General features: G+C 42.2%; 1 protein-coding gene across 7 annotated transcripts in view; it reads left to right on the plus strand.

Moving 5' to 3' along the window:
- The window catches only part of ARHGEF4 (Rho guanine nucleotide exchange factor 4), a 269,255-nt gene that overhangs the window by 171,831 nt on the left and 69,749 nt on the right, over positions 1 to 27,675 (plus strand). Inside the window, exon 1 of one of the 7 annotated variants that reach the window (XM_023259192.2) lies at positions 7,720 to 7,964. The exons of the other annotated variants lie outside the window; for them this stretch is intronic. Coding sequence (XP_023114960.2) covers positions 7,907 to 7,964 — 58 coding nt within the window. The 5' untranslated portion in view covers positions 7,720 to 7,906. Of the gene's footprint in view, positions 1 to 7,719; positions 7,965 to 27,675 lie in introns of those variants that run through there. 7 annotated transcript variants of the gene reach the window in all.

A 27,675-nucleotide genomic window follows, 5' to 3' on the forward strand; every position in this document is an offset into this window, starting at 1 on the left:
TGGTAGCCTTGTAAGTTCATCATAGATACGGATTTATTCCTGGACTGTCAGTTCTATTCCACTGATCTCTGTCTGTCCTTGTACCAGTACCGCACTGTCTTGTTTGCTATTGCTTTGTAGTAAATTTTGAAATTGGGAAGTGGAGTCTTTCTCTTCCTTTACCCTTCCTTTTAAGGAATGTCTTGGCTATTCTGAGTCTCTTGCAATTCCATATGAATTTTAGAATCAGGTATCAATTTCTACAAAGAAATCAGCTAGGGTTAGCATGAGGACTGTGTTGAATCTATAAATGAATTTGGAGAGTATCTTAACAATGCTGAATTTCTTGATCCACAAACATGGGATTCTTCCCATTTATTTAGATCTTCTTTTATTTCTTTCAACTATGTTTCATCACCTTCAGAATACAAGTTTGTACCCCTTTTGAAAAATTCACTCTTAAGTATTTTATTCTTTTTGATGCTTTGCAAATGAAATTTTCTTAATTTTCATTGAAAGTATATAGAACTATATAGAAATATAATCGATTTTTGTATATTGATCTTGTATCCTGAAACCTTGTTGAATTCATTTCTTAGCTCTAGTCATTTTTTTAATGGATTCCTTAGGATTTTCTACATACAAGATTGTGTCATCTGTAAATAGAGGTAGTTTTCCCATCTAGATGTCTTTTATTTCTTTTCCTTGCCTAACCGTCCTGATTATAGCCTCCAGACAGTAAAGTTGAATAGAAATGGCAAGAGTAGGTATCCATACCTTGTTCTTGATCTTAGGGATAAAGTATCCCATCTTCACCATTAAGTATGTTGTTAGCTGTAGGGTTTTCATAGACACCCTTATCAGGTAAATTTACCTTCTATTCCTAGTTTGTTGAGTTGTTTGGCTTTTTCCTTAGTTTTTTGTTTTTTTACCATGAGAATGTGTTGAATTTTGTCAGTGCTTTTCCTGGGTCTATTGAGATAATCATGCAACTTTTGTTCTTTATTCTGATATGGTATATTACATTAATTGATTTTCAGATGTTACTCCACCCTTGCACTTCTGGGATTTATCCCACTTGGTTAAGATATATAAATCCCTGTATGTTTTGATGAATTTGGTTTACTAGTATTTTATTCAGGATTTTTGCATCCATATCCATAAGCGATATTGGTCTGTAGTTTTCTTGTAATATCTTTGTCAGTTTTGGTATCAGGGTACTATTGGCCTCATAAAATGGGTTGGGAGGGGCGCCTGGGTGGTGCAGTCGGTTGAGCGTCCAACTTCAGCCAGGTCACGATCTCGCGGTCCGTGAGTTTGAGCCCTGCGTCGGGCTCTGGGCTGATGGCTCGGAGCCTAGAGCCTGTTTCCGATTCTGTGTCTCGCTCTCTCTCTGCCCCTCCCCCGTTCATGCTCTGTCTCTCTCTGTCCCAAAAATAAATAAAAAACGTTGAAAAAAATTTAAAAAATAAAAAAAAAATAAAAAAAAAAATAAAATGGGTTGGGATATGTTCCTTCCTCTTCTACTTTTTGCAGTAGTTTGTAAAGAATTGGTATTAATTATTTTTTCAATGTTTGGTAGAATTCAGGGATAAAGCCACTAGGGTCTGAACTCTTCTCTGTAGGTAGTCTTGTGATTACTGATCCAATCTCCACTTGTAGGTCTATTCAGATTGTCTCCTTCTTCTTGAGTGAGTTTTGAAAGTTGTGTCTTCCTAGGAATTTGTCCATTTCATTTAAGTCATCTCAATGCCTGGTATACAATAGTTTATAGTAGTCCTTTATCATTCTTTTCATTTCTGTAGGGTCAGAAGTAACGTCCCCTCTTCTATTTTTGATTCTAGTAATTTGAGTACTCTTCTTTATTCTTGATCCTCCTCTTCTTGAGTCTTCTTTCTTCAACTGAAGGTCTGCCAGTTTTGTTGATCTTTTCTAAAAACCAGCATTTGGTTTCTTTTATTTTCTCTATTCTGTATCTGTTCTCTATTTCTCTATATTTCTGTTGTCTGGTTTTTTCTGTAATGATTTCTACTCTAACCTTTATTATTTCCTCCCTTCTGCTTGCTTTAGGTTTTGCATTTCTTGTTTTTCTAGTGTTATAAGGTGCAAATTTGGTTGTTGACTTGAGAGCTTTCTTTTCTCAACACAGGCATAAGCAGCTGTAAACGTCCCTATAAGAGTTGCTTTAGCTGTGTCCCATAAATTTGGGCATATTTTGTCTTCATTTTCATTTATCTCAAAATGTTTTCTTATTTTTCTTTTGGTCTGTTCTTTGACTCATTGGTTACTTAGGAGTGTGTTGTTTAATTTCCACATATTTGTGAGTTTCCTAAAGTTCCCATTACTGATTTCTAATTTTATTCCATGTGGTCAAAAAACATGCTTTGTATTATTTCTATCCTTTAAATTTACTGAAGTTTGTTTTATGGACTAATATATGGTCTATCCTAGAAAGTGTCCCATGTGCACTTGAGAAGAATATATCTTCTATTGTTGGGTGGTATGCTGTATAGATACTAGCAGGTCTAATTGGTTTGTAGTTTTGTTCAATTCTTCTATTTGTGTGATCTTCTGTATAGTTGTTTTATGCATTATTGAAAGTTGGATATCCCTTTCTCCCTTCATTTCTATTGGTTTTTGCCTTATGTATTTTGGTTCTCTGTTATTAGGCATATATGTTTTTTAATTGTTATATCTTCCTGATGGATTGACCCTTCTATTGTTAAACTCAGCTTTTAAATTCCACTGATTGGCAGCTGATTAGTCTACTGTTTACAACAATGCCTTGGGGCATAAGCTGCTCAAATTCTGGCTCCTTTGAAGGAATAGTTTCAGAGATCTGTGTTTGGTATTTGTTCTGATCCCAGAAGGGCTTATTCTTGGTTCTTTCTTGCAAATAGCTCATTCCTGGTTCTTTCTTGAAAACTAATGGGCTTATAATTTTAGGCTGTATTTTCATCAGATCCATGAATATGTTCCCAAATGCCTTTCACCAGAAGCTTCACTGCTCTGGGGAGCACCTTTAGGTTTAAACTTCTCCATGCTCTAATACAAATGAGGGCAGTTCTTCTAGGAAAAAATTAGCAATAATCTGTTTACAGCGTTCCCACAGTCAAAATTCTACCCCTAGGCAAAATATTTGAGCAAGAGCTCTGGAGCTGGGGATGGGGATAATGGCAGGCTTCTCTCTGAGTGACAATCACTGAAGGAGTGTACATTGGTCTATGGTCTCATGGGCTTGCCTGGCATGGAATGACAGCCTCACAAGCAGGGGGAAGAGATATCAGAGCCTTAATATGCTCAGTGTGCTGAAGAAGGGAGTCCCCACTGCTCAACCATTCTCACCCAGGACTTAGCCTCAATAGCAGGTAGTTGGGGACAGGGTGAAAAATACTGCTCTTCTAGGGAAGTAAGCTCTCCAGCTGGGAGATGAGAGAGGGAGCCCCATGTTTTTTGCCTTAGCCATCTGGAGTGAAATCTCCCAACTCACTGAGCTGGGAAGAAGGGGAGAGGCAGTGGTACTGGTTCAGATATCATAGACTCTCACCTTTCTTAGTAAACTTTCACTGATTTTCTTGAACAGATTTTTTTAATTTTCTATTTTCCCCTAGGAATATATCCAGAGGTTTTAAGTGGCTATTTTTAAGTAGTTTCCACTAGTTTCACTGGTGAGTGGGTCAGTAGAATTCATCATTGTCCTGCTTGCCTGAAGACAGTCTCAATTTTCCCTATTATTATAACCTGTTAGTCATCTCAGGAAGAGTCTTAAAGGAGATAATTTGGATGGCTGAGCCTATATCATACTTATTCAATATCAAGATCCATTGCTTAAACTTCCTCATTATATCCCCAACAGCTAGCAGTATGCTATGTACAAAGTAGGCTCACAGTGTCTCTTGCCAATGATACTGATAATATTCCAGCAAGAACTGTCTAGAGAATCCTCAAAATCAGGAGGAAAGGAATTAACAATTACATAGTGGTTCAAAGCATAGTTGGTGAGCACTGGAACCAATTCCACCACTTCCTAAATGTGTGGCCTTGGGTTATTCTGAGCTTATTATTTTCAACTGAAAAATGAGGCTAATAATGGTATCTATTAAAGTTGTTGTGGAAGTTAAATAATATATGCAAAGTACTTAACACCTAATATATACTTAATAAATAGCTGCTAATAGTTCAGACATTGCTAGGCACTATTGTATATGCACATATCACTTTATATAATCCCTACAATAATCCTGCAAAAATAGTTCTCAGTATCATTATTTGATGGGTGAAGGGAGAAAGACTTAAGAAGTTTCAATAATTTACCCAAAGTCACAAGTAGTAAGAGAAAAACAGAACTTGAACCCAGATCTCTCTGGTTTTAAAGCTTCTTTCTGTTTAACACTTTTGTAGAAACTGAAATACAGGGTTAGCTAGAAGAGACAGGACAGAAGCCAATCTCTAAATTTAGACAACTGTCTGTTTCTACATGTACAGCTGAACATTGCAGCTCCTATTTTCACATCATTGAACCAGTCTCAAACAGTGATCCTTCTGTGCTGACCTTTCTCATAAAGATGCTGTATTAACGTTAATTTAGATAGATAGATAGATAGATAGATAGATAGATAGATAGATAGATAGAAATAGAGATATAGAGATATAATTATAAACCTACCATGTGATGGCAAGAGAACCAAAATCTCATCTCTCCCTTATTGGTATCAGAAATGGATGAGTTTGGAGGGTTTCCCATGTTAGGGAGGCAGCTAAGTCTCATTGCATCAACTTTCATCCCCCAAGATTCCCTTATCCTTGGATAGTATGTAGTAATTTCAGCTGCCATCACCACCGTGGTCTTAAAAAATGTGGATCCCTTTTTCATACTATAGCTCAAATGAGGACACTCTGATCTTCCCTACAGAAGAACTGAGACCGGGATAGCTGGTTCAAATAAGAATTTACTGAAGTCTCAGGAAGACTTAAAAGAAAAATGGACTCAGAAAAAGCATGGTGCTTGGCTGTCTGGTTGACTGTGGCTTACACAGGCTAGACCAGCCCATGCTGCTGTCATCTGGAGGCACCACCTTTGTTACCATCCATTCAGTATCACACATCATCTGCTCATCTGTTCTGAACCCGCAGAACAAGAATGTTCTTCTCATCCTGCTTAACTGGCCTCTTGTTCAGTTCCATGCCCCCACTCATTCTCCCACAGGCACTTACCAGGCACCCAGCCTGCAACAGGTGCTCTGCTCACACTGAGACACAGTGATAGGTAAGGAGCTGCTGCCCTCACAGCATCCATGGTCTATGGGGGCAGACAACAGATAAACAACAAGCCATTGACAGATGAGTCCTAGGAAGAAATAAATGAAGTTTCACTGAGGAGATAACATTTGCTAAGATCTGATGTTGAGAAGGAGCCAGTACCTTGAAAAGCAAAAAGAAGAGCATTCCAGGTGAAAGGAACAATAAGTGCAAAGGCCCTGAGGCTAGAAGGAGAAACAGCAAGGTGGCCACAGTGGCTGCAGGGCAGAGAGCAAAGGATGGGGGAGATGATCAGAATTGGAGAGATAGGTCAGGTCAGTACACAGGTTTTGCGGGTCTGGCTAATTGTGAAGAGATGCTTCTGAAGGGTTTGAAGCAGGAGCGTGACATGGTATGATTTATATTTTAGAGCTCTCTCAGGCTGCTCTGTGGAACAAGTTAAAAGACTAAAGCAGTCTTCCAAGCACAGTATGATACTGGTAGCAGTAAAGTAAATATGGACAACTTTGACACTTATTCTGGAGGCAGAACCCAGACTTGCTGATGAGTTGGGAGTGGTGTCTCTTGATCTGTGCCTCCTGCTGGCAATGACCATCTCCTTCCTGAGCAGTTCTTCCCACCCACAGGAACTTATCTCAGAGCCCTCAACCTGACAGCCACTTAAGAACATGAGGGGGGCCCTTCTTGCAGAACCTCCCATAATCAGGAATAAGGGGAGGACAGAATTGTCCTTCCCAAGGGCAAGAAAGGATAGAGGCATGGATAACAAGTGTGCATTCCAGGTATGGAGTGGTTAGGAAAGCACACAGTCTCCTGGAACAAGTACAGTAAGTTGAGGGAGGAGCTTCAAGATGCGGATTGGCTGAGTCACCCCCCAGGGCCCATCAATTGAACACCCAACAACCCGGCATTACCTTATGCTTGTATAGGGTTTTGTACTTTATATAAATGTTGGCATACCATTGTCCCCACCCCTGAGTCTATTAAAAGCAGCAGATATTAATGTATTAATCTGATAGAGGAGATAACAGAGGACCTACAAAGAAAGGAGATAGGTATTATGAAGACACAGGGTTCCCCATGGTACAGCGCTAGGAACACAGAGGAGACAGGCAACAGGAAACGGACCCCACATGCAAAGAAGGGGAGAAAATGACCACTTTTGCAGCATCCGCCCTATACCAGCTGGTATGTGGCCTCTCATTTCATCCTCACTGTTGTTAATACTTCTGCCACTTTACAACCAGCTTGCTAGGGCTTGGAGGAGTTGGAGGAAGGATGTTGCTGGGGGAGGGGGGTGGGGTGGGTAGGAGGTTGGGAGGGAAGGGTCATTAAAAAGCTGATAAGTCCATATCAATCCATATTAGGACTTCCCTCACACATCTCACGTCCAAGACCAAGTCTCCCACTGTTTTCACCTCCCAGATTTTGTATTTCCTATAAGTACTTCTTGATGTATTGTCCTTGTATGGAACAGTGGATGTACTTCACCCTTTAGGTACACTCCAAGAACCTACAAAACACTCAGGAGTGTCTGGGAGGGTCCGAGGAAACAGCAACTTTTTCCCCTAACAATCCCTATCCTCCCCCAAAACAACCCCTGTAATCCCTGGCTGTCTTGTGCTTTGGGGCTCCCATTCTCATCTGTGCCTGCTGCTAGGCTGTTTCAGGCACTTTCGTGGCGGGGACCATGCTCCTGAGCGGGGCAGATTCCTGCTGACTAGCTCTCGGGAGGATCGCGGTGCCGCTCCCCTCCGCACACCGTGCGCGCGGCAGGCCCGGGGGCTGGGGGCGTGTCCCGGCCAAGCGCGCTCCCCCGAGACGGTGTTCGCGGAGGTCAGCCGGAGCCCGGCCCCGCGCTCCCGCCTGCGTTCCCGCCCCCACGTGGGCACGGACGCGCTGCCCGCAGTCTGAGCTGGGTCCCTGCGGAAGAGAAGCGAGCGCCCACCGGCCCTACGGGTGCGTCCCCTTGTCAGATGACCCCAGCCTAACTAACACACGCGTGGGAATGCTGGCGGCGGGGCGCGGCCCTGCGGGGACCCAGGGTGGCGGTGCCCCCGCGCGCCGCGCCCGCGCCCGCCGCCGCCGCCCCCGCCGCTCCCGCCGCTCCAGGTCTGCGTGCGCGCGTGCGTGAGCGCGAGCCGACCGGGCCCGCGACCCGCACCCGGGTGGCCGCCGCGGCTGTGCGCCCGCCAGGCTGGCCGGGGGCGGGCGGCGAGCGGTGGCGCCGCGCCCTGCCTGCTCGGCGCCCGACCGCGCCCCGCGCCCGCCCCGCGCGCGCCCCGCAGAGCCTGAGCGGGCGGCGGCCGACCGCGAGCCTCCTTAGCGGAGCCCCATGATGTCAGCCGGGCCGGAGCGGCGGCCGTGCGGCGGCGGGGATGGGGCCGGGGACGCCACGCTCCCGCCCGCACGCCCCTCGCCCTCCGACGGCGCCGCCGGCCCCAGCCCGCTCGCCCCGCCGCCCGCGGCCCAGCCGCCGCCGAGCCTGTGGCTGGAGCTCGGGCCCGCCTGCAGCCGGGCGCAGCAATGCCCGAGCGAGTCGAGCGGGCAGACGAGTGGCGACCTCGGCACCAGCAGCAGCAGCGGGGGCAGTAGCGCCGGGCTGTCCCCGGGCTCGGACTCCGACAGCAGCGGCGTGGTGTGCGGAGGCCGCGGCGGCAGCGGGGGCATGCGCGGCGCCCTGTCGCGCTCCTGGAGCCTGGAGAGCCTGCGCTCGGCCACCGCCGGTAAGGGCGCCGTCCGCGCCCCTGCCGCGCCCCGCGTCTGTCCTCTCGTGACCTGCCGCTCCCCCTCCCCCGCGACACTGTCTCGCCTCCTCTTCTTTCCTGTCCTCTCCTCCCTCACTCTCTCTGATTTTCGCTTCCATTTTCTGGTTCCTTGCTGCCCGCTGCGTCGCCTTCCAGATTCCTTTTCTTTTCCCTGCTTATCTTCTGATTTACCGCCGCCCCGCCTCCTGTCATGCCTGTCCCTTCTTCCCCCCACTTTCACCAGTGGGCTACCTGTTACAGCTGGGACCTTGTTTGCACCCCACTCCCGTAGCAGGGCGCGTCGTCAGCCGGGAGACTGAGTGTTTAAGGTGAGAATAGAATTTGGTCCTTGATGCAACTGTTCTTGCTTGACCAACGGCACGTGGCTGGCTTTCCGAACTGCAGTTTTTTGACCTCTAAAACGGAAGAAGGTGGGAAAGGGCTCGCTGGTCAAAGGTGGACCAGATTCATTGTGTTTGGTCCTGGCTTCAGGACAGAGGTGCCCCACCCAGAGGAGGGGGCTTGTCTCGGGCCCTCTGAAGCAAGCAGTGCTGTTTCTCCGAGATAGGGTTGCTCTGGGGTCCCTAGGACCATGTGCTCCCCGCTCTAGTCGGAGGACCGCGTTCTGGCTACAGATTGAGAAGACTTTGACCCTACGTATTAGTTAAGCAAGTCCAGAGTGGTTTTATAAATGGTGATCCCCAACCCTTGGTTAGTTGGCAAACTGGATTCTTTGTATTTTACTTCTTGCAAACATTCAAAAAGTTATTTTTGAGCCCCTGAAGTGGGAGCTGTAAAGGAAGACAGATACTGCCCAGAAATCAGAAATCAGGCGGTAGGGGGCAGGAGGTAATGTGTGCATTATGCTTATGCATGGGGTAGAGGGTACAGTCTGTGGTCATACCCAGTGGTGGAGGTGGAAGTGAGGCGCTGTGTGTGCTCTGGTCAGAGCCGACAACCCGAGAGGAGCAGGGGCTGGGGGTTGGGAGGGTGGCATGCAGACAGCAGTTCCCACCCTCCCCCAGGGGTGGAGCATAGACCACGTTGAGGAGTAGAGTCAAAGGTTGGCTCCCAAGGGTTGTACCTTTACTGGCAGATACAGGGTTGGGACTCTGCTCTAAAGTCAGTGGGTTTAGACAAGGAAGGTGATGCCCAGACCCTTGTATTGAGCACTCCACAATTCTCATCTGCGCTGTCCCAAAACAAACACATGAAACTCAGAAAAGTTGGTGTCTCCTCCAAATAAAAGGTTTTCAAAATTCTGCAGCTCTGACACCCTCCCATCTCAATTCCCTTGAAACTCTCCTTCCTCTCTGGGATACTTAAGTAGAAACCCCACTTGAGAAAACCAAACTAGATAATACCATAAGTGAGACTTTAAGGAAACTGGCAAAGGACTCCTTTTTTTCTCTTTGCCCAAATGGCTTTCCTTCCACTTCCAGAGTGAGAAGACATACCAGCTCCACCTTAGCAATGGCAAACAGGCCCAGAGAAGCTGGAGGAGGTGCCCTGGTGCCCAAGGGAGGTGCCCAAGGATTCCTTTGCCCCAGAGCAGGGGTGAGGCAGATGGAAATGGAAGAAACCCAGGTTTATTAGGTGACTCTGAGATTCAGGGACTCTCCAGACCACACCAGGGGCATGGAGGCAGCCTGGATGAGTTTCAGAGATAATAGACAGCTGTGTGTGTGTGTGTGTGTGTGTGTGTGTGTGTGTGTGTGTGTGTGTGTGAAGTTCTGGGGTGATGTGTATGTGTGTGTTGGGGGGTGGGGCAAGGTAAAAGCTAAGGCCCAGAAAACTTCTCCTTGAGGGACTCAGAGATGCCCCTATAATGGGAGGGCAGAGTTTAAAGCAGCATGATATTGGAAGAGTTTATGTGAGGCCCAAAAGCAAATGCCATGCCCCTCACAGAACACAGGTATCACTAGACTTATGGACAGAACAATGCTCGTGCTCAGGGATTGCTGGTCAGTAACCAACTATGGAGACCCAGGGCTTGAAAGCATTTTGAATCCCCTCTTCATCCTCAGTCCCATCCCTCAACCCTCTACCACCTGCCTTGTTTTGGGAACCCTGTATCAGTAATATCCAAAACCAGATTTGTAACAGTGTACTGCCATGAACCCTGTAGAGCTTTGTGAGTCCATGAAATCATCTCAACTGGATTCCTACAGATAATTAAGCCCTAATGTCCCAAGACATCTACTGGATGCAATGCAAGAACTCTCTTCTCTTCTGGAATGGTACTAGCTATTTGCCATCCTTAGGAGGAATTGAGAAAATAAGCACTCAAGTAATACTCTTTGGATTTGTGGTTTAGATGAGGAGATCTTGGAAAGGCTGCCGTAGATGGGGAGTCAATGGGAAGAACAAAGGGAGAGTAATTTTTTGAGTACCTTCTATATGCCAGGTATGATGCTGCATGTTACCTCCTTCACCACATAAAATCCAGTGAGGTAAGCATTATTATCCTACAACTCAGGTACAACAACAGGCCCAGAGAGATGCAGTAACTCATCCCAGTCTGCCTAGCTAGGTCATGTCTCCCTAGAGCTCTAGGTCTGGATCCATGTGATTTGATAAGGGCTCTTTGCCAGATTTGGAGTGGAGGCTGGGCCAGGTCCAGAAAGGAAAGGTTGTGTTGTGTGGGGGAGGACATATCAAAGTACTGTCTTGGCTATTTCCATGCTATTATCTTTATTCAACACTCATGGCTTTTTTTCTAGATCCCAGTTACCCTATTTTCAAAACGAAGACATTGAAATCAAAGACCTGACCTCTTCTCTAATCAACTATAAAATTCCATGACTCTAGTCAGAGCTATTGATTTGGGGTGGATACCGTCTGTGAGTCGGCATTTATTGTATGCTGTGTTTCTGTTTGGTCTATGGCTCTAAGACAAAGCATGTGTGTGTTTAATTGAACTACATTTTTCTCTTAAGAAAAATTAAGAATTACCAGTAAAAGATCCTTAGCAAACTTAATTGTTGTTTTTGTGATTTTGTAATGGAGTGTATTGCTAAACATTTGTGTAGTTGTCATCAAGAACCAGAAAGGCTAGTACAGGAGACTGGAATTGCAGCTTACCTGCAGCCAGAGCATCAGCCACGGAATCTACCAGAGACCTATAGATTCTCCTTATTTCCAAAAGACTTCTTGAATTTTAAATGTACACTCTTGACATTTTCCATTGAAACCTCACTTTTTCTGGTGCAGAGAGGGCTTTCCTTTTTTTTTTTTTTTTTAAATTTTTTTTTTTTAACGTTTATTTATTTTTGAGACAGAGAGAGACAGAGCATTAACGGGGAAGGGGCAGAGAGAGAGGGAGACACAGAATCGGAAGCAGGCTCCAGGCTCTGAGCCATCAGCCCAGAGCCCGATGCGGGGCTCAAACCCACAGACCGCGAGATCGTGACCTGGCTGAAGTCGGATGCTTAACCGACTGCGCCACCCAGGCGCCCCTAGAGGGCTTTCCTTAAAGGCAGAATCTGAAAATAAAACAGAGATGACAAGGTGGAATTTCTGTAACCCTTCTTTCTGTCCTGCTCTTCTCATCTCCCCCTAAGCAACCACCTAGTCTCCGTAGCCCTCAGCCATGTTACCACACTGCCACCCCTGAGCTAAGGCTTTTAAAATTCCTACTCTGGGTGTCTTGTCTGACAGAATTAATTCTCAGTTCAGGCTTCTGGAGTTGACAGTTTTTACTACCTGTGCTTTTGCATGGTTAATGCCTTATGATTTCTTCTTAGGAGAAAAGGCTTGCTACTTCCACATTCCTCTGCAAGTCCCTGAGGCATTTTTCTGACTTGGATAGGAATCAGACTTATGAGAAGGCTAGGCCTCTCTTGCAGTCAGACATTTATTTAACACTCATCATGTTCCAGGCACAGTACTAGGCACTAAGATGGTAGGCAAATCATACAAGGTTCTTGCTCTTAAATAAATGACAGCACAGAAAGAGACAGACAGTGACAGCTCATTATAATTGCTCTGATAGAAGTAAACCCAGTGGTATGATGTGTCAGGGGGAACCCATGGCCCCAAGCCACTCTCAGTGGAGGATTCTCTAGAAAGACTCACACAGCTCAGAAAAGCTGTTCCAGTTTATTATGGTGGAAGCATACAGATTAAAATCAACCAAGGCAAAATGATCATAGGCCATAGTCCAAGGGAAACCAGGAGCAAACTTCCAGATGTCCCCTCCCATGGAATCACATGGACCATGCTTGGTTCTCCCAGCAACAGCATGCGTGTGACAACATGTAGGAAGTATTGCCAACCAGGAGAGTATGCTGAAGCCTTGGTGTCCAGGGTTTTTATTGGAGGTCAATTACTTAGGCATGTAGTGCCCACAAGACTGGCCTTAACTAAAGTCTCCAAGCTCTCCAGAGTCACACTGATACAGTGTAGCCCAGGGACCCCATGGTCAATCACACTGTTAGTATAAACTGTCTGGAGTGGCTGAAGGCCCAGGTATACAAAGCCATTCTTATCAGGCAGGATATTTCAGACCCTTAGAGTCAATCTCCCTCAAACCAGCTGAAGGCCAGGCCCTTCTTCAAAATGTGTAAGGTTTGAACATCCCCAAGCCTTTATTGCACAGATGGGGAAGCTCAGAAGAGAGGCACCAGAGTCCACCTGTTATGAGGGGCAGAGATGGGGAGGAAGTGAGTCAGAGAAACCCTTCAGGAGAAGGTATTGCCTGAGTCTTCATGCCTGCAAGTTAGCTGGAGTAAGGAGTAGAAAGAGCCTTCATGAGAAAGGGCCAACATAAACAAATGCAGAACGATGTTCAAATGAAGAGAGCCTGTGTTTACTGAGTACCAGCACTGGGTACTGTATCAGGTGCTTTAAATATGCAGGAATTGCAAATAATATGGAATGAGGAGCATAACAAGAGAGAAGGAGGACCAGGCTGTGGCTCCATGCTAACAACTGTGGACTAACAGTTCTTGGAGCTATGGAAAGGTTTCAAGCAGGATGTTGATGTGGTCAAATTGCTTGCATACTTTCTTTCCTTCTTTATTTTATTTTTGAAGTTATACACAGTAAAAGTTACTCTTTTCGCTGTATAGTTCTAAGAGTTTTGACAAATGTATACAGTCATGTAACCACCATGATAATCTAAATACAGAAGAGTCCCATTAATCTAAAAACTTAATGCTGTCCGTTTGTAGTCAACCCCTCTCCCCACCCCCAGTTCCTGGTTAGTCTAGTCTCCATCCGTATAGATTTCACTATTCCAAAGTGTCATATAAATGCACTCATTGTATTGCCTTTTGAGGTTGACTTCTTTCACCTGGCATAACGCATTTGAGGTTCATCTGTGTTTTTGCATGTATCAAGTTATTTTTCCTTTTAATTGCTGAATAGTATTCCACTTAATGGATATACCACAGTTTGTCTATTAGTTCACTAATTTAAGGACATTTGGGTTTCCAGTTTTTGTCTATTATAAATAAAGCTACTATGAACATTAGTGTATGAGTCTTTATATGTACATAATTTTATACCTAGGACTAAATTACTGGGTGATTTTCTAAGTGTATCCTTAACTATAAGAAGCTATCAAACACTTTTTCAAAGTGGATGTACCATTTTCATTCTCACCATCAAAGTACGATGGTTCCCATTGTTCTGTATTTTTGTCAGTACTTAGAATTGCCAGTGTTTTATCTGTGTGATATCTCATTTGGTTTTAATTTGCATTTCCTCAATGAGTATGATGTTGAACATTTTTTCATATGCTATTGGCCAGATATATATCTTCTTTGGCAGAGTGCCTGAATGTTTTGCCCAGTTTTCATTGGATTACTTGTTTTCTAATTACTGAATTTTGAGAATTCTTCATATATTCTGAATACAGATACCTTGTCAGATATGTGATTTGCCAATAGTTTTTCCAGTCTATGGATTGTATTTTAATTATTTAACAATATCTTCTGCAGAGCAAAAGTTTGTAATTTCAGTGGAACCCAATTTATAATTTTTCTTTTATGGACCATACTTTTACTGTTGTATCCAGGAACTCCTTTACTGAACCTGAGGACACAGTGTTTCCTGTATTTTCTTCTAGACAGTTCCATAATTTTACATTTTATACTCAGATTTTTTTAATCCATTTTGAGTTAATTTCTATATAGTTTGAGATGAGGGTCAAATTTTTTTTTTTTTGCTTTTGTGTGTCCAGTTTCATAGCACCCTTTGTTAAAAAGGCTATCCTTTCTCCATTGAATTGCCTTTGTCCTTTTGTCAAAAACCAGCTGTCTACATTAGCTGTGCCTCTATTTCTGGACTCTCTGTTCTGTTCCATTGATGTAAGGGTCTATCTTTTTGCCCATACCATTTGTCTTGAGTACTGTAGCTTTATAGTATGTCTTGAGAAAGATATATGAACCCTCTCATTTTATCCTTCTTTTTCAGTATTACTGTAGTTATTCTGGGTTTTTTGCCTTTCCATATGCAATTTATAATCAATTTATCAATATCTACAAAATGTCCTTCTGCAGTCTTGATACAGATTGTGATGAATCTGTAAATCAGTTTGAGGAGAATTGAGATCTTGACAATATGAAGTCTTCCAATTTTTGAACATTGTACATCAGAGGCTAGGAAGCCAAGCCATGGACTACCCACCAGATATCACCTCTAGTACCTACAGATTTGGGTGAATTCCTCCCTTCTAAAAGTTTCCTAAATATCCTCATGTTCCTGGGCCCGCCAGAAACTGACCTTCCTCACTGACCTATAGGGCTGGGAACTGTAAAAGCCCCAAATCTAACCAGTTTTTCCAAGAAGTCTTTATGAGCATTGGCTGCATAAAGTCAGTTTAAGTTCCTTAAAAGCATTTCAGTGTACTTCATTAAATTCATATTCTTAAATATGATATTCTGTGCAAGGCTTTGGTTGTATAGCCAAGTTTCCAGGTGTGCCTCCTGTTAACAAGGAGGATAGATACTTATTGAACCTATGCAAACAATTATATTGGTATGAAAATAAGAATACTCAGAGTGTCCAAATTCTAGAGGGCTCAGGCAGGGAGAGAAAGGTGTAATTAACAAATGTTTAATTTTACAAAAGCATGGTCTACCAAATGGTTATTCTTCAGCTGAAGGTAACTTAAGAGGAAAAAAAGTGGTTCCTTATGTATCCAGAAAATAGAACATTAAAATATTAACAATATTTCAAAGAAAACCCACAATCATCCCTCATCAATTCATATAGTTTAATATAATTAATTATTTCTCTGGTCTGTCTTGGTATTGCAGTCTCTAAAACCCATCTGCTTCTCTGCTAGAGTTTTAGGAATCCACTATTGCAGTCTCAAAGCCGATTATGTAACATCAGAACCCTACACTCAAAGGTACCTGTCATAGTCCCTTTCATGGGATTCTGAGACACTTCGTTGTTGCAGCAGCTCTTGGGCCAGTAGCTGAAGCATCAGAATAAAACAAAACAAAAAAACTATCTGCAGAAGACTTAAAGTGCCTGTGGTTAAATTATTACTAATAACTTTAAAAGTGAGAGATCTCATGAGATTCAAAATAAGAATAATATAACAGACAAGGAATTTTGGATCTTTCTGCTGTATACAAAACAAGATAATAAAGTCAATCAAAACATTTGAGACATAATTATAAACATAATGATTATCCCTATTTTCAAAGAAGACGGTTAACATTATAGCTAATTTATTAAAATAAATGAACATAATCTTTACAGAGAAAAAAATCTTCTGATATAATATATAATAATCCTGAGAAAGTTTATTATGAATATACAAACCATGTAGTTAGAATATAGCAAGAATACCTATAAAGAGATTGAATAGTTTGGAGCAGGTCCTAAACATCTGCATATTAACAAAATTGCTGCATATGTCTTATTATTTCAATCCCTAATTGAAAACTACTGGCCTACAAAATGCTAGATTCAAATTAAAAAAGTAAAAGTTGCAACCAAGTTAACATTTAAAAATAAATGAGATCATGACTTATAATGCTATGTTATTGTTGTATGATACCAGGCAAAGTAGGATCAATACTCTGATAAATAGGAACACATCATGGATAGCAAGGGCATTGGCAATTCTCTATGAACTTGCCATAAAGCATACAATTTCTGAAATACTTATGTTAACCTTTTATCCATTCACATTTAACCTAGGGAAGGTCAGATATTTCTTTTGGACTTGACAGGTCTTCCCATCAACTCATCTATGGTAACATATCAGATAAACAAATATTTATAACACTTGTATTTTTTACAAGGTGAAAGAACAAATGTTTTGTGATTTTCCAAGAACCCTCTGGGAGATCCCAAAGGCAGTTTCAGGTTCAGAAGTTATCTTTAAGAATTTGATTTTGGAAGGGCGCCTGGGTGGCGCAGTCGGTTAAGCGTCCAACTTCAGCCAGGTCACGATCTCGCGGTCCGTGAGTTCGAGCCCCGCGTCAGGCTCTGGGCTGATGGCTCGGAGCCTGGAGCCTGTTTCCGATTCTGTGTCTCCCTCTCTCTCTGCCCCTCCCCCGTTCATGCTCTGTCTCTCTCTGTCCCAAAAATAAATAAAAAACATTGAAAAAAAATTAAAAAAAAAAAGAATTTAATTTTGGAAAGACAAAATATCAAAAGTTGTCAAGAGATTTGAACAGTGATTATGATAAGATCATGGGTTACTGAACAACACTTGACTATCTGTGTAACCAAAGTGTATTTCTAAAATAAACGTGATTACGGGGGCACCTGGGTGGCTCAGTCAGTTAAGTGTCTAACTTTTGGCTCAGGTCGTCATCTTGCGGTTCATGAGTTCAAGCCCCATGTCGGGCTCTATGCTGACAGCTCAGAGCCTGGAGCTTGCTTTGGATCGATGTCTCCCTGTCTCTGCTTCTCCCTGCTCACACTCTTTGTCTCTCTCTCTCTCGCTCTCTCTTTCAAAAATAAATAAGCATAATTGTAAGGAATCTTAGCTCTTGTCTAATTAAGAGATCTTTGTGATCTGGAGTGATCAGAGACATGGCAAAGTCAACATAAACACAAAGATTGGTTTTATAATATACAGAATCTCTGCTGTCTAGGCAAAGTACACAGAAAGCAATAAATAACCCTACACAACCTCATATTAAGAGAAAACCAATAATCCAAGAATTTTTTGTCGTTTTAACAAAGGGAAAACCAAATTCTTCTTTTTTTTCCATAAGTATAATATTTGATACTATAGCTCCTTTTGCTAATCTTATAAAACCTAGCAACTCTTCATCAGCTTTGACCATGACAAGTTGAACTCCTCTCTCACAACTTTCTAGTTCTATCTATACCCCTCACGGTATACTTCTCAAAGTAGAGAAAGGAAACACATTCATTAAAAGACCCAAATACATATATATAGTCTCTCTGTAGCATTAAAAGAACAAGAATACATAAACTTTATGTTTAGTAATCAATGAACGATTCAGTATTCTATCTTATTGAAATAATCTAAGTATCTATTGACTATCCATCAGTTAACTCGAAGGTTAAGTGACAAAAATCTTGGAAATTATATTCAAGTTGACATACTTACTATAGAAAGAAAATTTGTTAGAATAATGATTCAAATTTGTTAAACACAAATGCATATTTTTCATAATGGTAAACATTTAGTAACAGTAATGCTAGCTTACTAGCATTAGCTTACTAGCTAGCTTACTAGTCAGTAAGCCTGTGTAAGTTTAGGAGGAACATACCCAAGTAGAATAAAAACCTACACATATATTAGTTAACACTAATAATTATTTAACATATAGAAAACATCACTCCATTTATTAAGTTACATATTAAACTAGTCTTGTCTGCCAAAGATTTACCTAAATTATCTGAACTTAAACAGTTAAACTGTTTCTGAGTTATTTTTTTCACGTTGAAAATATTTTAGGTTCAGGGCACCTGGCTGGCTCAATCACAACAGCATCCAACTCTTGAACTTGGGGTTGTGAGTTCGATCCCCACACTGGATATAGAGATTACTTAAATAACTAAAACTTATATATATATATTTGAGGTTCAATTTCCTTAACTTCTTTAATATTAGGAATATTCAATTATTACAAATGCTAATTTATTTTCAAGCTGATCAGAATAGAACTCCTTTAAGAGATTTTATTATCTAATTTGGTAATACTGCCTGAAGTTAGGAAAATATTACACACCTACACAGTGAGAGGGAAAGACCTTTCTGATTACAAAGAGAAAGCTTCTAAAAATTTCAGGCACAGGTCAAGCATACACAGAAATACAAAACTCGCCAGTCCAGATATCCACATGCTGGTGGGCATGAAATTCTTAATTGATTTGACCTTAACATAGATGACTAGACAAACAGAAGACAAACAAACCAGATTCTCTGCCATCTTCACTCAACAGAAACAAGATCTCTATAAACCATTATCTGTTTACAGAGATCACCAAATGGTCAAACCAAGAAACCAAATGAAGCCAGCACCAGAAATCAAGTGAGCACTCAAAAGAAATCAAAATCAAATCCTTACCATGCTACTGATGGACACAAATGCAGAGCCCAGGACCAGGAGCCCCACACACCACTGTTTCCCCATCACCATTTGGAAAGGAGGGGCTCATCAACTGCGTGGAGCAAACAGGGATCAGAAGGCAGGCTCTGACACTGTACACGTCACAGAACCAAAACTGCCAAAGATGAAGAGCACTGGGCAATAGAGATGGTTTTATTCAGGCTACTGCAGTAGGGAGAATGTTCCTTACTGAGGAAAGTCTTGGAGAAGAGGGAGAAAACTTGGGCTTTTATAAAACAAGAGAGTCCTTACAGGACAGAGGTAGTCTTACCTTAGGATATGGGAGAAAAGGGTGGTACTTTGTAGTAGCGCTTTCACAGAACACGGAAGGATCACAAAAGGGGGGAAGTTTTTCTGTTTTCTGGGACCACAGGGCTCAGATGAAGTTCAGCATTGTCAGAATTGTTCTTTTCTTTTCAATTTTCAGGAGATTATGTAGATTTGGGATTATTTTTCCTGCAATGTTTGATAGAATTAAGCAACAAAATTGTCTGGGCCTTGGAGGATTCTGCTGTTGTGGTTAGAAGGGTTTGTTTTACTATGAATTCAGTTTCTTTAATAGACATATGATTATTCAAATCATGGACCTTTGATAGTTGGTGTGTTTCAAGGAACTGGTCCACTTCAACTAAATTTTTGAATGCATAGGCATAAAGTGTTCATAGTTTTCCCTTATTGTGGTTTTAATGCAGGTAGAATATCCTTGCTTTTCTTGTTGTTATTGGTAATTTGTGTCTTCTTTCTTTTTTTATTTTTCAGTCAATCTAACTAGAGGTTCTTCAGTTTTATTGACTTTCCAAAGAACCAGCATTTGGTTTCGTTGACTTTTTTCTATTTTTCTGTTTGTAATTTCATTGATTTCTTCTCCTTATTATTCCCTGCCCTCTGTTTTCTTTGGGTTTATTCTGCTATTTTTTCCTAATTTTTTAAGGTGTAAGTGTAGATAATTAATTTGAAACCTTTCTCTTTTTCTCATAGAAGCATTTAAACCTATGAGTCTTATTCTAAGCACTGCTTTAGCTATATTTCACAAATTTTGATATGTTGTGTTATTTGTATCCAATTAAAAATATTTTTTAGTTTCCCTTGTGACTTCCTTTTTTATCCATAGATTATTTCAGTTTTTTTAAACTTCCAAATATTTAGGGATTCTTCCAAATATCTTTTATTGATTTGTAGTTAAATTCAATTATTGTCAGAAAACATATTTTTGTATGATTTAGTTCCTTTAAATTTTTAAGGCTTTATTTTGTGGCACAGAGTATGGTCTATCTTGGTTAATGTTGGGTGCAAATTCCATCTTAAAAGATCATTTTTATTGTTATACAAGAAGAACAATTAGGAGTCCATCATTAACTAAGCTGAGCTGGAGAGAGTTGAGCTGCCAGGTTTTGGAGTAACTAATTAAGACATGCCAAAACGAAGCACACGTCCAGCCTTTAATCACTATGATATATAAGCAAGAAGAGAAAGTGCTGGCTCCCCCAGTGTCCCATTTTCCCAACTATCAGGGCAGATGGGAAGAATGTGTCACTACTGAGAGAGGACAAAACAAAAGACTCCTATTGTCTAATGGACAGGGGGGCAGGGGTTGGGAGCAGGGAAAGGATAGGAGTACTGGGTACTGAGTCAAAGTGGAGAAAAACATCTTCAAAGTTTCTCTCCCCCCCCCCATTAGGAGGTCTCTGCAGAGGCACCTGAGGAAGGCTAAAGGTCCCCAATAAAAAGAGGTCTCCAAATGGAGGCACCTGGGCTAGAAATGCAAGTATGTGTGGGAGCATGGCTGGCCAGGAGGCCTGAGACTTAACTACAACTCCCTTCAGAGACTGCAGTGCACTGTCTGCTGTTGGCAATGGGGGGGGGGGGGGAGGAGGGACACCTTTCCCCAGGAAAAGTCTTTGTGATTGTCTGTGATCAGACCTAAAAGATCCCACATAGGTTTCTGGGCAGAAACCAGACTCTTCACAGTCTCTTGTGGATATCTAAGCAAGTCAAGATGGTGGCCATGAACTAAAACACTAATAGTGGGGGAAGACTTGAAAGTAGATTTCACAGATGTGGAGTAGAAGATGTTGCCAGGACTTGGTAATAGATTGGTGTCATAGTTGTGTTACCTGAGAAACAGACTCAGAGAGAATCAACATCCATGAAAGAAGGGGAAGGACCTTCAGACTTGTCTTGATTTGGGCCAAGATGGCTCAGCCTTTAGCCTTCCACATTGACTGACTGTGGGCAACTGGATAGAGGGGCAGGGACTTTGGTAAAGGGTCTCCTTAAGGCTTTGGCAGTCCCTGAAAGGACTGTTACTGAAGACTGCCATCAGTTTCCAGCATTGGGCAGCAAGTCTTTTATCAGAAGGAGAATTGAGTGGTGGCTCACAGCAAAAGAGAGTCTATAATTCCAAGATGTTTGATCTAGATATCTGGGTAGATGGAGATGCTCTCACTGAGGTAAGCAGTCAGGTTTAGGAAAGGAAGATGATGAGTTAAGTTCTAAACATGTTGACAACTTTGAAATCAATAAATAGTGAGGATCACATCCTCTTCTTCTAAGCGTACAAAGAATTAATTGCATTAATCATGTTTTTATTTGCTAATGCTTTGATGTCTTGGGGCCTTGCTGACACCGTGGAGAAAGCCACTCCCAGACTACCTCTTTCCCAGAGAGCAGACACTCCATCTGAGACCATTCTCTTCTAATGAAGACTGACCAATCCAGAGCCCACACTCCCAACCCCCTCTTTTATGGAGCTCTCACGCTCAGTGCCACTATCTATTCCCCTGCCCTAATCATCCCAGGGTCAATATGCTGAAATTATTCACACAAGCCCATTCTAGGCCTAGTTACCCCACCTCACCTGAAACCACCCATGTTTTCCCCCACTCTACGTGCCTCCTTACTGATGCTGGTGCTTCCCCATGTGGCCTTGCATGGCATACCACACTTCCTGTTTGTAGGGAACTCTGAGTATTAATTTATTCCTTCATGAAAGTCGTTTCCATGTTCCCATGTCTTAACATACCTGATTAAAACAAATCTGAGGTACATTTTTAAACACCAACTTAGGTGATCTGGGCTTCCAGACTTACCAGTTAGGTACCTCTCCACCCACCCTCTGCAGTCAGTAGTTGAAAGGTGCAGATGAGGAAGAGAAAGAAGAAAGGCCACTTTAAGGATTTTTCTATGTACCTCACAGCTATCCTATTTCATAAATAAGAAAAATGGGATCTCACAGAGTTTAAGTAACTAATTTACAGTGATCACATCACAGCTGCTTGATTATCTTAGAGTTGACCTTAGGTCTATCAGATTTCTGGAACTGTTTGTTCATTTTAGCTGCCTCTGCTCTGAGGCTTCTATTTAGTCTCTGCTGAAAAACAAGGAATTAATGCATGGGGAGCTTGTCTGAGGCCATTCACGTGAAAGTGAAGCTAGAAATGTGTACCCGAGAGCATGTGGCCTGGAGCACTAGTCTTGAGCACTGTTCAGGGAAATCCATAGATCAAATCAGTTTGGAAAGCACAGGTTAAAATGTATTAGAAACCATAATTTTCTTATCTGCATGTAATGCTTTCAAAATTCATTTGACTCCACAATTCCTGTGTGTGTGTGTGTGTTTGCACGCACACACATGTATGTGTACATCTGAGGTACACACAGGAAATGCTGACCTCACCCTTCAGTTTCCTGCTTGCATGGGCACCATGGGATACCATAAGGCTTTCCTGGGCTGTGAGGTCTCTGACAGGGATGGTTAGATAGTCGGGTGAGAAGTTATAAGGGAACCTTCTGAATAATGCTCGCTAAAATCAGCAAATAATAGTGCCAGCAAATAACTGATTTTGAGGGGAGGAGGAAAAATGAAGCCAGATGTGGAAACTCTTACTCCAGGAAGCTTCAGAAAATCAGATAGACAACTCTCAATGAATCCAAAAGTCTCTACTGAAAACCTGACATATGTTAAGATGCATTGAAGAAGAGATGGGACCCCATAGACTGGAGGCTGGCAATGTAAAATAAGAGATACTAGCTTAGGTAAAAGAAGGTATATGCTGTAAGAAAGGCAAAATGCAGTCTGGCCTGCAGAAAGCCTGGGAGTCAGACAGGTGTGGGTGTGTGTTTGTGTGTCTATGCTGCTTTTCTGTGCATCAGCTTCCTTCTTAGTCTGCTTAGGAAAGCCTTTTGCAGGTTGCCTGGAGCAGCTCACAGTGTTCAAGGTCAAATGTTGCAATCTGTCCTCACATTCCCAATTTGAGGTCCCTTGAGGGGGATCCATGCCTTAACACGTGTAATCATCTGAAGCCAGCACAGTCACGATTGCCTATTTCCAAGAGGTACCTACAGCAGGGATTTTCTAGTCTCATTAAAAAGCTGCTATTTATACACAAGAAGCAGTGGAGACACTGTTGCTGGAAAGCAGCTCAGACACCACTGTTGAGGAGGCTGAATGGGGAGAAGCTCCTGTGCAGGCTGGCGAGATTGGCTCCGAGAGGTTTGAGTTGGATGGATGTGGAAGTGCAGCTGGTCTGTGCTTGTGCTCAGGAAGAAGGGGGCTGGGGAGCTGCTGGATGGAACTCAAGACCTCCACTAGCAACTGCGGGGGCAGGTTGGTTTGGGGCCCAGCAAAGGGAGCTCTTCTTATGGGCACACTTCATTTCATCAGTGCCTCTGCCTGCTTTTCAGGTTGCAGCCATCTCCCCCAAGAAAAGAAAGGATCTTAAACGGGCTAGATGTGAGAGACAGGTGAAATTTGGGGAAAATAATTGGCAGTAGGTACCTAATAATAATTGCTTCCAAGTACCTGCAGTCCCAGTGCATCCCTTCACCTGGCTTCTCCCCCTTTCTCCTGCTTCAGGCAATTCATCAGGCTTTGAAGCAGGCTTCCCTCCCTCCCCCTCTCAACACTGTCTGGAGTGCCTTGGGTGCCCTGCCAGAGGTGGTCTGCATTGATGGGGGAGGGGCAGTTGGGAAGAGCACTTCCCTGGCCCTGAAGCAGCCACAGGGAGAATGAGACCCCTTCAGTGTGTTGTCACATCTCACCCACAATGCAAGTAGACCGGCTCTTCTGTATTCCTACACGGCTTTCTTTTACCATGTCTGTCATGGTGCTCCAGCAAGAATGCAGCTGGACACAGGGGGCCCAGGACACAGCCCAGGGAGCAGAGGGCAGTGCAGGGCTGTACTGTGCTGTCCTGGCCCTGGATACATCCATGCTGGGCCAAAGGGAGACAGTTCTGTGAAGTCTGAAGGCAGCCAGCTTTCCCAGATTCTGGAAGGAGCTCTTCAAGAGCCCAACGTGATGGTGGATCTCCACATTCTGATGCTGCTTCTCATGGGGGTTGTAGGCTGAGAGCCTGCAGACCCTCAGCAGTAGGTGCTATGAGCTGTGTCAAGGCCACATTCACTGTGAGATTTTAATGGAAATGCAGCTTGTGAATGTAGTGAAAGATATGGATTAACGTTCTATGCCTCAAATATGATCTAATGTTTTAAAAAGAAATACCCTGTGGGAGGTACTGGAGGATTGCAAAGGACACTGGACTTGTCAGCCATACAGACACAGGGTCTGGATCTCAGCTGTGCCTCTCACTGTGACAAACTGACAAGGGACCTAATTCCCTGCCCTCAGGTTTGTCATCTGTAAAATCAGATGCACGAGATGATTCCAGTGGTTTTCATGAGGAATGAAGGCAGTAATGTGTGTGAAGTTCCTAATTTATTGCCTAGCACATAGACACTAGGTGCTCAATAAAGTATGGAATGAATGCCTGAATTTCTGGCAGTCTGCTGTGGATGAGATCTATGTGAACCCCCGGAGTACCCAGGGAGCCTGGCTGTGCACCTGTAGTGCAGGCCCTGGCAGGCAGCCAGAGGAGGCCTTGGACACCCTGAGTGCTATCCCGGGGCCCTCACCAGAGTCTGTCTTAGATTGGCAGCTTCCTCTTGGCCATGGATGACCAGAACTCACAGTTCCAGAGCTGCATCTGTGTATGCAGTATTTCATCCCTGGAAACAGCTCAGGCCCAATCACAGCAGGTTGGAAATTAGTCACCTGAGAAGTTGTGCTGCATGGACACAGAGAACTGAAATGGATCTGGGATTTAGGAGATTTAAGAATTAACTTTTAGTTGACTTTTATTGTTACAAAAGCAATGTATGTTCATTATAGAAATTTTTTTTAATCACTTATAATCTCCCAACCCAGAAACCATTGCTATTAACATTTTGGTGTATATTTGGCCAATCATTATTCCATGTATTAACTTTTTTATTAACAAAATGGAACACTTTCTGTATGTTCTGTTTCAGGACCTGTTTTTTTTTTCTCCACTCAATATATTGTGGCTTCTCTAGATGTTATTAAATATTCCTATTATTTTCATGGCTACACATTAGTCTATTTTATGGATATGTCATAGTATTTTTAGTTAATAATGCTGTTGTTGAGCATTTAGGTCTTATTTATAATTTTTTAGTATTTTAAGTAGCACCTTAATGGGTATCCTCCATATATCTTTGTATTCTTCCATCATTCTTTTCTTTTTTTTAATTTTATTTATTTATTTTGAGAGCAAGTGGGGGAGGGACTGAGAGAAAGAATCCAAAGTAGCCTCAACAACTGTCAGCACAGAGCCCAATGCAAGGCAAGAACTCACGAATCGTGAGATCATGATCTGAGCTGAAGTCGGATGCTTAACTGACTGAGCCACCCAATCAATAAAGCCTTCCATGATTATTTTCTTTGTTTTTAATTTTTTTTAATGTTTATTTATTATTGAGAGACAGAGAGACACAGAGTGTGAGCAGGGGAGGGGTAGAGAGAGGGGGAGACATAGAATCTGAAGTAGGCTCCAGGCTCTGAGTTGTCAGCACAGAGCCTGACGCCGGGCTTGAACTCAACAAACTGCGAGATCATAACCTGAGCCAAAGTCGGTCGCTTAACCAACTGAGCCACCCAGGCGCCCCTCCATGATATTTTCTTAAGCTAAGCTTCTAGAAATAGATTTGCTGAGTCAAAATACATAGAAAATTTGAAGGTTTCTGATAAGTTTGAATTAGATTTTGATTGCAGTTTTAATTCACCTTGCTACGAATCCCTAGAACAGGATTATTATCTATAATTTCAATAATATATTAGAGCTGGTACATTATGTTAGGAAACTATACTATATCATAGATAACATATTTTCTAAAATATTTAATAGAAATACATCATATTCTTGGCAATGAGCATAACTGTGATAAAAAATCTGAGAATGAATAAGCATAAAGGAATAGGACAAAATTGCCCCTAATCCCTCTTCCCAATTAGACTTATTCTTAACATCTTAGTATTTTCCTTCCAATTTTTTTTCTGTGCATTTAAACACAACTGAGATCATTCCATCTCCTTCATTTGGTACTTCTGCTCTTGTGAGTTGTGTGTGGTGAAGGGTACTCAGCCGTTCTGTATCAGTTTTTTGATGAGAGGGCACATGTTTTATCCCTGCTTGTGGCCTGACATCACACAGCACTGTCACAAACCAAGCTGGTGCTCTGTATAGACCTTCTCTGAACAGATTTGAGAGTCAGGAAAAGCAAAGGTAAAATCAGTCTTGTGTCCATATGGGTGGGGAATTACTGCCATGTTAAGCCTTAGAGCCTAAAGATGACTCTGCCCTTCCAGGATTAACTCACATTGCCCCATCTCAGAAGTCAGGAGAAAAACGGTTCCCTAGGCACAGATCCCTTTCCACAAAGCATGGATGGTGATCTTTTCCCCTGCACCGTCCCACACTAGTTTACCTGGGGCTTCCTAACCCCTGCTGTGTGTTGGGATCCATTCAAATTTGCAGCTTTGGAATCTAAAGGTGTTTAGGACCTGGGTTTTGGTTTCAGGTAAGCTTTTAGAGTTTGGCACATTCCAGGAAAAAAAAATTATTATACATAAAAGGATTTGATGTCAGGCAGACACAAGTCTTCCTTCTTCAGATGAGCCAATTGCTAATTCTATTGAGAAAAATATTCTGATTGGCCAAGGACTAAACAGTAAACTCTTTCTGCTTGAGTATTTTTGATTTTTACCCTAAACTTGAATCCATTTCTTCCCCTTTTTTAAGTGAGTCTAGAAACTTTGATTTAATTTTATGTGTTCATTAAATATCAGCATATACTGAAGAAGTTTTTGTAATGGAGTAGACCTAGCATGGGCTTCAAGGTCAGACCCACCTGACACTGAGCCCTGGCTCCTTCCCTGGTGAACTACTTGGCCTTGGGCACTTATCTAGTCTGGAGCCTGAATTTTTTCATCTCTGGAATAGGACTAAAGATACTTCATTAGTTGAAATATTGGATGCAAAGTTCCTAATATAGTATTTGGGACATATTAGATGTTTAATCAGTGTTTAATCTTTTTTTTTCTGCTTTCCCTAAGAACCATAATAAGTGGTTATGATCTAAGACCCCAGATATCAGAAACTGTGGCCAAGAGCTGTAGGAGAAAAGGCATAGGAAATTAGCCCACATAAATAATGGTCTCTGGATATTAAGTCGTTACATTTTTTAATAAATCCTTAATAGCAGTTAGCTTTATTAACTTTCTTTTTTTTTCTAATAAAAATTGACTGTATCTGAAATTTAGTCTTCTCTCTTCTTAGCTCAATTTTGTTTCTTTTTGTCTCTGTGGCTGGAGGGAGAATATGTTTTGTAAACAGTTTTAAAAGGTGTGTAAATCATCCTTGAGTAGAAGTGTTTTGAATGTTGGTAAAAAAATAAGTTTTTTTTAAATTCACCAATCTGATATTTTCCATTATTTCTCTGTTAAAATTGATATTTAATTTTTTATTAGCTTCTTGATGAGTTTACAGTCTAAGAAGCTGCAATTTAGATAATGTTTTTTGTTGTTGTTCTTAAAGTTTACATATTTAAGAGAGAGAGCATGTTCTAGAGCAAGTGTGAACGAGGGAGAGGCAGAGAGAGAGAGAGAAAGAATCCCAAGCAGGCTCCATTCTGTCAGCACAGAGCCCAACACAGGACTTGATCCAACAAACCATGAGATCATGACCTAAGCTGAGATCAAGGTAGGATGCTTAGTCAACTGAGCCACCCAGGCGCTCCTGATTTAGCTAATGTTCTATGTATTGATAAAATTA

The sequence above is a fragment of the Felis catus genome, chromosome C1, assembly GCF_018350175.1.
Source record: "Felis catus isolate Fca126 chromosome C1, F.catus_Fca126_mat1.0, whole genome shotgun sequence".
Lineage (NCBI taxonomy): Eukaryota > Metazoa > Chordata > Mammalia > Carnivora > Felidae > Felis > Felis catus.